At 43.4% G+C, this 11,454-nt stretch overlaps 1 protein-coding gene across 1 annotated transcript; it reads left to right on the top strand.

Annotated features, from left to right (window-relative positions):
- Positions 1 to 3,472: 3,472 nt before the first annotated feature.
- On the top strand, positions 3,473 to 9,549 carry LOC306758546 (protein shisa-like-2A; the record flags this gene model as incomplete). Its single annotated transcript, XM_079243873.1, has 3 exons — positions 3,473 to 3,654; positions 4,540 to 4,676; positions 9,368 to 9,549. 3 exons carry the CDS (start codon positions 3,473 to 3,475, stop codon positions 9,547 to 9,549), a joined length of 501 nt encoding a protein of 166 aa, XP_079099999.1.
- Positions 9,550 to 11,454: the final 1,905 nt, after the last annotated feature.

Genomic DNA, 11,454 nt, shown 5'->3' with positions numbered 1-11,454 from the left:
TTAATCCATTAATTTATCCACACATCCATCCACACATCCATCCATCCATCCATTTATCCACACATCCATCCACACATCCACCCACCCATCCATCTACTCATCCATCCATCCATCCATCCATCCACACATCCATCCATCCATCATCCATCCACACATCCATCCATCTACCCATCATCCATCCATCCATTAATCCATTCATTTATCCACACATCCATCCATTTATCCATCCATCCATTTATCCACACATCCATACACACATCCATCTATCCTCCCATTTATCCACACATCCATCCACACATCCATCCATCCATCCATCCATCCACACATCCATCCATCTATCCATCATCCATCCATCTATTAATCCATCCATTTATCCACACATCCATCCACACATCCATCCATTTATCCACACATCCATCCACACATCCATCCACCCATTTATGCACACATCCATCCATACATCCATCCATCCACACTTCCATTCATCTATCCATCCACCCATCCATCATCCATCCATCCATCCATCCACTCATCAATCCATCCATCCACACATCCATCCATCTATCCATCATCCATCCATCCATTAATCCATTAATTTATCCACACATCCATCCACACATCCATCCATCCATCCATTTATCCACACATCCATCCACACATCCACCCACCCATCCATCTACTCATCCATCATCCATCCATCCATCCATCCACACATCCATCCATCTACCCATCATCCATCCATCCGTTAATCCATTCATTTATCCACACATCCATCCATTTATCCATCCATCCATTTATCCACACATCCATACACACATCCATCTATCCTCCCATTTATCCACACATCCATCCACACATCCACCCACCCATCCATCATCCATCCATCCATCTATCCATCATCCATCCATCCATCTATCCATCATCCATCCATCTATTAATCCATCCATTTATCCACACATCCATCCACACATCCATCCATTTATCCACACATCCATCCACACATCCATCCATACATCCATCCATCCACACTTCCATTCATCTATCCATCCACCCATCCATCATCCATCCATCCATCCATCCATCCATCCATCCATCCACACATCAATCCATCCATCATCCATCCACACATCCATCCATCTATCCATCATCCATCCGTCCATTAATCCATTAATTTATCCACACATCCATCCACACATTCATCCATCCATCCATTTATCCACACATCCATCCACACATCCACCCACCCACCCATCCACTCATCCATCAATCCATCCATCCATCCACACATCCATCCATCATCCATCCACACATCCATCCATCTATCCATCATCCATCCATCCGTTAATCCATTCATTTATCCACACATCCATCCATTTATCCATCCATCCATTTATCCACACATCCATACACACATCCATCTATCCTCCCATTTATCCACACATCCATCCACACATCCACCCACCCATCCATCATCCATCCATCCATCCATCCATCCACACATCCATCCATCTATCCATCATCCATCCATCTATTAATCCATCCATTTATCCACACATCCATCCACACATCCATCCATTTATCCACACATCCATCCACACATCCATCCACCCATTTATCCACACATCCATCCATACATCCATCCATCCACACTTCCATTCATCTATCCATCCACCCATCCATCATCCATCCATCCATCCATCCATCCATCCACACATCAATCCATCCATCATCCATCCACACATCCATCCATCTATCCATCATCCATCCGTCCATTAATCCATTAATTTATCCACACATCCATCCACACATTCATCCATCCATCCATTTATCCACACATCCATCCACACATCCACCCACCCATCCATCCACCCATCCATCCATCCATCCACACATCCATCCATCCATCATCCATCCACACATCCATCCATCTATCCATCATCCATCCATCCATTAATCCATTCATTTATCCACACATCCATCCATTTATCCATCCATCCATTTATCCACACATCCATCTATCCTCCCATTTATCCACACATCCATCCACACATCCACCCACCGATCCAACATCCATCCATCCATCCATCCACACATCCATCCATCCATCCATCCATCCATCCATTCATCTATCCATCATCCATCCATCCAATAATCCATCCATTTATTCACACATCCATCCATTTATTCATACATCCATCCACACATCCATCCATCCATTTATCCACCCATCCATCCACCCATCCATCATCCATCCATCCATCCATCCATTAATACATCCATCCATCCATCCATCTATCCATCCATCCACACATCCATCCATCATCCATCCACACATCCATCCATCCATTTATCCACCCATCCATCATCCATCAATCTATTAATCCATCCATTTATCCACACATCCATCCATTTATCCACACATCCATCCATCCATCCATCCATTAATACATCCATCCATCCATCCATCATCCATCCATCCATTAATCCATTCATTTATCCACACATCCATCCACACATCCATCCATTTATCCATCCATCCATTTATCCACACATCCATCTATCCTCCCATTTATCCACACATCCATCCACACATCCACCCACCGATCCAACATCCATCCATCCATCCATCCACACATCCATCCATCCATCCATCCATCCATCCATCCATCCATCCATTCATCTATCCATCATCCATCCATCCAATAATCCATCCATTTATTCACACATCCATCCATTTATTCATACATCCATCCACACATCCATCCATCCATTTATCCACCCATCCATCCACCCATCCATCATCCATCCATCCATCCATCCATTAATACATCCATCCATCCATCCATCTATCCATCCATCCACACATCCATCCATCATCCATCCACACATCCATCCATCCATTTATCCACCCATCCATCATCCATCCATCTATTAATCCATCCATCCATCCACACATCCATCCATCCATTTATCCACACATCCATCCATCCACACTTCCATTCATCTATCCATCCACACTTCCATCCATCTATCCATCCATAACCGTTTAATCTTGCAGGGTCGGGGGTCCAGAAGTGATTTTTTAACTAGAAAATGCAACATTGGTGCCAATTTGTCCTCGTAGGGATTAATTAGTCATTCCACCCGCAGTAAATCCTGCACTACGTTGTCCATAAAAACTTTTGGTACGTGCGCAAGCCTGTGCGTGGGTTTGTGCGTGTGTGTGTGCGTGCGAGAGAGAGAGGACAAGCCGCATTCTCTTCAAAGTTTTCCGCCTCCCTGCTTTCTCTCTCTCTCTCTCTCTCTCTGCTGTCTCTCTTCCAGCCCATTCAGCAGGAATGAATCGCTGTCTTGGTGAAGAAACACACTCCTCCTCTGGCTCACGCGGTCACGCAGGATTCCTCCTCCTCACTTGAACCCGCTGGTCCTGAAGCTCTTTGCCTGTCTTTGCTCCCGTGTTGTTGTCTGCACCATGAGCTCTGAATGCAGCAGCTACTACAACACAGACGGTGTGTTTGTGGAGGCTTTCTCCTGCCCCAAGCCGGGAAACGCGGCTTTTGCGGTGTTTTGTTGTGGATTTAACGACGTGAAGTACTGCTGTGATGACCCCAACAGCTTTTTCCCCTATGAGTATGGCTACATGTGGTGGCTGAGGTGAGCGCAGCTTCCTTCCTTCTCTCATTTATTAATGTGTAATTCAGCTTTTTATACATTTCCTAAAGATATGCAGATAAGCTGCGCGCTGTTTCCTGATCCCTTGTTCGTAAAATATGATGTTGATGCATTTTGTGAAGCACTTTGTGATGCATGTGTACTTGAGAGGTGCAATATAATCATAATACATTTTATTTCCTAAAAGATCCTTTTCATTTTGCATTTCTGCTTTGAAAGTTGATAAACAAGCCAGAACTTCCTCTCAGAAAGACAGGCTGCTCAGCGAAACACAGTTTCAATGAAAAAAAAAAAAAAAAACAGCTGTTTTTTCCTGAACTCGTCTTTTTGGTTTATTTTTCATGGTTTTGAACAGCATTGTTTTCACAGTAGCCTTTTTTCCCCCCGCCCATTCTCAGTTTCTCTGGTTTGCAAACTATTGCAAACATTTAGAAATGGTTTCATTGGAATCATAATTATGATTTTTTATTTAGTTTATTGAGCAGGATACATGTACAGCGGCACTGATCAGAAAAAATGTGCCTTCATACTGTTGCTTTTCGAGCTAATTTCCATCTGAAGATAGATTACACACGAAGGCTACCATTTAAATTGTTTTTGTAAAATGTTTTAAATTGCACATTAAAATACAGTCAAATATTAATTATTATTATATATTTTGAGCCATACACTGGGTAAGTTTTATTGTTATGATCATTACCAAGCCATTGTCCTTTTATATTTTACTAATTTACACTAAAATGTACAGAATATAAGCCACTGAAAGCTTTATGCTGGTTTTTCATCAAGTTTCCGTCTCCATCTCGACAAAATGCTCTTTACCCTCTAATGTGTGTTCCCAAATGGGTCTGTGTTCTCTCCTTTTAGTGTCGGTGCCATGGTCGGTCTGTCTATTGCAGCGGTGGTCCTCCTTGCCTTCCTCATAACCGTTTGTGTCCTCTGCTACCTCTTCATTGCCACCAAACCCAGTCGCCTTGACAACGGCCTAGCCCTTAGAGCGCCAGGTCAGGATGTGTGTCTTGCAAAGCTCTCAGCTTCTTTGTGTGTTTTATAAATATCTTTTACCTATGTGTGTGTGTTTCTGTGTATTTACCATAGCTTTATAGTTGTTGGGTTGCAGTAACACCAGCTGCAGTGTTAATGTGTTCTCTGGTGGCACCCTCAGTGGGAAATATCAGCTTTACGCACATGATTCAGTTAACCTTATCTTGAAATGAAATATGCATGTGGGACAAATGCTTCCTGCTCAACTACACACCTGTTAAGGGACAATATACATCAGTCTGTTGTATCATATGGAGTCAGTCAGGCTGCTCTAACCAGACGGGATGCGGACCTCCTGGGTATCTTGGGGTATCTGCCACTGGGACATTAAAGCTTTGTTTCCACAAAGTAGTCTGGTTTGGTACGGCACTGTTCGGTGAACTCAGTTCTCTGTTGCATTTCTAGCCAACTGTGCAATTGTAGCCTATTTATGTTCTACTCAGAAGACAGAGATGGAGTATACTTTCTGTCTTCTCCATCATTTATTCGTGTAATTTCTGGGCCCTTGTTGATGTGTTGATGGAGCAAATGGAGTAATACCGCAGGCGATCACGGGGGGCAGTGTTTCACAGTAAAGCCGATGTGCAACCCACAAAAGGAACAAAAAAGAAGAAGCAACCACTGTCTCCTTTTGAGAATGTTAATGTGTGTTGTATGAAAAAGACGTCAGAACTCAGAGGGGAACTCTTAACTCTTCACTGTAGGCTAAACAACATGCTAGCGTAGGGGATGGATGAAACTATGAAGGCTGTGACATTTAAAATAGACATACTTGTTAAACTACAGACAGAGAGCATAATGGATAGGCAGGGTGTAAGCCGGACAGCGACAGAAGTGTCAGCTGCGTTATCATGTGATGTCTTAGCAGAACAGCACTTTTACTGATTTATGATGAAGAAAAATGCAGCACAAAAACAAAGGAGGAGAATGGTGGACGTCCAGCAGTCTGTGTTCTGTCTGGTTGCCAAGTGGTTTTTAATGTCGCTGTTGCTGCATTCAGACATTTGTGATGGACTGGTGACCTGTCCAGGGTGTACCCCGCCTCTCGCCTGATGATTGCTGGGATTGGCTCCATCTTCTTCGCCATCCTTAATTCAAACATGCCGCTGCTCCACTTCCGAGCTGCAGTGAGTCAGGTTCCACATTTAGTTTTAGTCCAGCCCTGTTACCAGCAATGTGACCAGTTCAGTGGGTTAGTTTGGTAAACCCTGATCTCTGTTGCATTTCCCCAGCGTACTGTACCCTCGCCTGATAGGTGGGGGATCTTGTTGAAAGAAAAGATGTGTCAGCGGCGTTGGTGCCCTTTACCCACAGACAAATGGACAGTTTAGTCCATCTCCTCCTTCAGTTCCTCATGTCATTTAGTCCATTTTCAAGGAGCTGAACTATCTGCCACTTGAGGCAAAAATGGAGCAATACCACCAGCAATCACGTATTCAGTGTTGAGTTGTACAGCTGACACGCAACCAGCAAAAGGAACAAATGAGAGACGAAAAGGAACAGGAAAAAGATGACACAGAAATCCCCCCCCAATAAAGCACCTGAATAAGAAGCAGAAATTGAGAACCACAAAAGACTTTGTGGTTCTTTTCTTCTTCTTCTGGAGTTTTTGGTGGCTGTAAACGACTTTATAGTGGAACATCACTGTTACCAGTCAAACCCAAACGCCAAACCCAACAGTGCCCAGAGGTGGATGAGCTGATTTAACAACTATGGCAACCCAAAAGACGCTTGAAAGTCCAGTGTGTGGTACGGATGTAAGAAAATATTGATATATCCAAATATTGAAATATTTTGTGTTACAATATTATATCGATATTCAAAATCACTGAATCGTTTTTATCCCTGACCTTTACTGATGAGGTAGATTTTCATTTCTTTATTAATCTTGTACATAAAAATCTGTGTTTTTATTTATTCTAATACAGATCTTCTGTTCCTATTCAGTAAGTTGATGTCAAGCATGCAACAGCGTTCAGTTTTACTTCATCTTCGTGCCGCTTATCCGGGGTCGGGTCGCGGGGTCAGCAGCCTAAGCAGGGAAGCCCAGACTTCCCTCTCCCCAGCCACATTTGTTATTGGACTTCTGTGCTCGTCATGGATTGTCCATAACGAACACCATGTTCCAACATAAGAGTGTCCATATGTACACCTGGCATCAGGATTCCCTGGGCCGCAGTTTGATGATCGATTTTGTAGTCGTATCGTCGGACCTGCGGCCACATGCCTTGGACACTCGGGTGAAGAGGGGGGCGGAGCTGTCAACTGATCACCACCTGGTGGTGAGTTGGCTCAGATGGTGGGGGAGGAAGCTGGTCAGACCTGGCAGGCCCAAATGTGTTGTGAGGGTCTGCTGGGAACGTCTGGCTGAGTCCCCTGTCAGAGCAAGCTTCAACCCCCACCTTCAGCATAGCTTCGAACATGTCCCGAGTGAGGCGGGGGACATTGAGTCTGAATGGGCTGTGTTCCGTGCCTCTATTGCTGAGGCGGCACCTCACACAAAATGAAAATGGCAACTAAGTATGAAGTTTCATGGGATTTTATTTACAAAGTGGAAAAATAATAAAACAATAAGGGACAACCTAAAACATTCACTGATAGGAGTAATCCAACAACAAAAGAAAACAAAAGCTCTGTAACCAAGGACAAGCACAAAGGAAAAGCAAAACCAAAAGATCTGTAACTCTACAGCAAACCAGTGTCATCAGTTAAGTTGAAAGTGGCAAACTGTGTCAGAGATGAAGATGATGATGATCCAGGTAGGGAGGGCTCCTTTGGGATGGCCAATGGAAGAAGAGACTGGGAAGACGCCCACCAATCCTGAGGCACAATAGTGTGGGTGGAGCCGCGGGATGGCAGCCAGTTGTTGGTGGGATCTGGAGTCTCTCCATTTACATAAAAACCCTGCAGGCCAGCAGACTCAGGGTCCTAACATAGACCGGCAGAGAAACCACAAGCGGTTCGTACATAATCATAACCTTAGTTTCTCCTCAGACTCCTCATCTGTAAACTCCATTAATGCTTTATGTACGTAAACAGGGTTGTCATGCTACGCAGCTCTCATACTTCTGTCATGGACTTGTCATAGAGCTGAGACTCAAATGCAGAAATCAGATCCAGTGAAAGGCCAACACAAGGTTTATTAAACCAACAGAATCAGTGACCCAAAAAACTCCCAACTGGAATTCAAACAAAGAGATACGACGAACTGGCAACAAGACAGAAACACAGGGTACTAACGAGCTGAAAACACAATCTGGTGGGAACAATCAGGGAGGCGGGGGCAGACACAGACAAGACTGGGCGGGGTAAACAGACCTGAAACAGAGACAGGAGTGAGTGGTCAAAGAAAAACCATAGTAAGCCCAAGACATGACCCATAAAACAATACACTGAACAAAAAACAGGGATCATGACAACTTCATGTGTCTTTTACGTTACCATGGTAATGAGTCAGGTCATCCACTAGTGGAGTTCACTTCTGCATTTTGACTCACACAGCCTCTCTTTACGTGCTCCTGCCATGTCTACAGCTGTTCCCATCAGCTTCTTCTGCCTCTTCCTCTCTTCATTTGGAGTTTTCTACCTCGTCTTTTGTCTTCTATACAACTCAACACCGCCACCATGATTTGGGGTGATACTTCTCCATTTTCTGCATCTGCAGATGGATAGCTAAGCCACTTGAATACGGTCAGAATTAAGAGTGTAACTGATGCAGTAACAGAAGAAACTGTCTGTCCGTCTGTCTATCCGTCTTCCAGATTTAGCAGAAATGGGCCCAAACCCTGAGCAGTACGCAGAGAGTGTGTTTTCTAATACACTAGGTGTGGAAATTAGCTCTCTGTTGGAAATGGGTGTCCAGCTTTGGTCCTGAAGGGCCACAATCCTGCAGGTTTTCCATGTGTCCCTGCTCCAACACACCTGACTCAAACTAATCAGTCAATGTGCTGAACTTCATTGGCTGTTGGATCCATTTAATGGAAGCCATGTGTGTTGGAGCAGGGATACATGGAAAACCTGCAGGACAGCGGGGGCCAACTTTGGACACCTCTGCTTTAGGACTATTTGTCCTCATCAGGTTTTTCTCTCAGAAATGATCCTGATGATGTTGCCGTTTATTTTCAGTTTCTGCTCAAAGTCTTATCCTAATGTAATAAAAAAAGAAGATCAAGAGTATTTTAGTAAAATTTATAAATGTTTAGAAATGATTTTGTTGCTCAAAATGATCAGTGTCAGCCGTATGCATGGACACACAGTCATCCTCTGTCTAATAAGGAAATTAAAAAGCCGGCAAGGGCAGAAATGTCCCATTACTCCTCAGTTTACTGAGCCGTAGTTACATAGAGAACATTTTAACATTTTAACATCCTCTGAGGTCCATTAATGTCCCAAGACTTCAAGGACAGCCCCAAGAACCCTATTATTGTGGATCAATTTTTCTTTTTTAAGATGCTTTTTATATCAAGAAATATGGCCAAAGCATAAGAGGTTGAAATGAAAAGATGTTCTTTTGAAGTCTAAATGAAAAAATAATTGCTCATTCAGAAGCTTTTCAGAAGGTTGAGACTTTCAGGAAGAGCAGATGATGACAGTAATGGTTGATGGCTTTGAGCTGCATTTCATACAGCTGACTGTGCCCTTCTTTCAGCAGGAGATCCCAGTGAGGGTCCCAGTCATGTGAGAGTGACCAGCACCTCCGGTCTGCAGGGATTCAGAAAGCACCTAGCAAGCAGGAAAGTGGACTCGGATAATGAATCGTCAGACCCTGAGCGGCTTTTCCAGAGGTGTTTCACGGCTACAGTCACCAGCGTGAAAGTGGAAAGTCCATTGTAGGCTTGGACCAGGAGTGCACAAATCCGGAAGACAGGTGAATCTAGAGGCGACCGAAGCTTCTTCGTGTACTTGGAATGATAACTTCTCATTTTCCTGATGATGACGTAAAACTGGGCTGCAAGATGAGGTCTTTTTTCTCCCAGCAGCTGATAAAGGAAGTTCTTTTTACACATTATCACATTATTTTTTTATTGACTTAACCAACCGTGAAACCAGGATTCTCTTCAACGTGTTTATTAACATTAATGAAGTTGTTGTGATGCGAAGAGGCTTTAAGCCAAATGCGCCTCACGAGGCGATGATGTCAGCTGACAGCTCGGTGAATGAGCAAACGACTGTGAAACATGAATGAATCCATCAGCAACGGAGAGAAAAGCCCCAACTGGCTTCAGCATCAGAAATGAGCTGCATGGACATAAAACATTGAATAAAACAAAACCAGTCTCCATTCATCCTGATCGATAAGTCCAGGCCGATGTTCCTGTTCACCACAACCTCCTGTAACCCGTGTTGTGGCGCGTTGGCAGATCCAGTCAACACTAATGCATATTTCATCTGTGATTTTGCTGTATTTGCATATTTCTACTTGTGTTTACTGTGACAGAGAGAGGATTGTTATTATATTTCAGCGTAATATTGTCACACAAAGAGAACTGGACCTGAAGAAACGATGAAATTCAACGAGATGAATCCAGCATGACACAAAGAACATGACAAGCAACCGAGCTAACTCTAAACACGTGCACCAGATTCTCGGTCCTTGAGGGTCGTATCCTGCAGGTATTGTACGTTTTCCTGCTGCAACACACCAGAGAACTGAACTTGTTAGAAATCCATGTTATGTGATTCAGCGTGGGGTTAAGCAGAACAGCACCCTGCAGCCCTGGATGAAGATCAGCCTGCCATATATAAGCAGGTCAGGTGGAAATGAGGAGGATATGCCTCCTGTGAGCACCAGAGAAAGGATAACACACAAGATAGACATGCAAGGAGCACCACAAGGAGGGGAAAAAAGCTGAGTTTAGGTATAGAAACTCAGATTTTCATGGCTTGTATCAAGCTAAATACTCTCCACCAGCACAGGCTTTTTGCTGTGTTACAGTGGGTGGAGTGGGGTTAAGCAGAGCTCATCATGACCCTGTGCACGTTGTTATGACAGGAGATGAGGAGAAACGGCCAAAGTGCATTAATGGGTCCAGAAAATACTCATATGGGAAGATGCTTTGATTTTTTTTCTCTCAATCTGCTCGTTGTTTCTGTTTTAACCTGAACTCAGGTCACATTTCTTTCCTTAATGAAATCAAATTTAGTCCTTCCGTGTTTTTCAGTTCCATTTTTCTGTGCTGCTTTGTCACTTTATGTGGCCAAATCAGTGGTGTTAAACATGCATGTTGTATTGTGGGATGTTAAATATTAAGCTGTTGAATTATGCTGGACATTAAAGGCATCACAGTGAAATATTAGCAGCTCATCTGCAGAAAACTGGGGGAGGAAAACGTGGTGATTGTACAACTTTTGAGCCTTTGCTTTTTCACATCAATGTTTTGTTTCGTGGACTGATGGAGCCTCTGCAGCGGGGATTGGTTGAAACACTGTGTGTCTACTGTATGCAGAATACTGTTAGCGTGAAAACAATCTGAAGCCAAATTACAAAGATGATTTGTGAAACTTTGAAATGTGCAAGAATTTTGCCAAAACTGAATTAAAGAGGAATTATGACAAAAAAAAGGTGAAGATTGTTTATAATATGTTAGGATTGCCTGGACATGACTCCAGGAGTCTTTACTACTACTCTACACACTGAAGAAGATGGACTTTAAATACATGAAAAAGCTTTAAAATCAAGATTTGAATCTCCATAATGAAACATATTCTTACTTTGTCAACTGTTCTTTATTCAAAGTT

The sequence above is a fragment of the Telmatherina bonti genome, assembly GCF_933228915.1.
Source record: "Telmatherina bonti genome assembly, chromosome: 7".
Lineage (NCBI taxonomy): Eukaryota > Metazoa > Chordata > Actinopteri > Atheriniformes > Telmatherinidae > Telmatherina > Telmatherina bonti.
The sequence above is the reverse complement of the archived record's forward strand: the minus strand, read 5'-3'. Positions and strand labels throughout refer to the sequence as shown.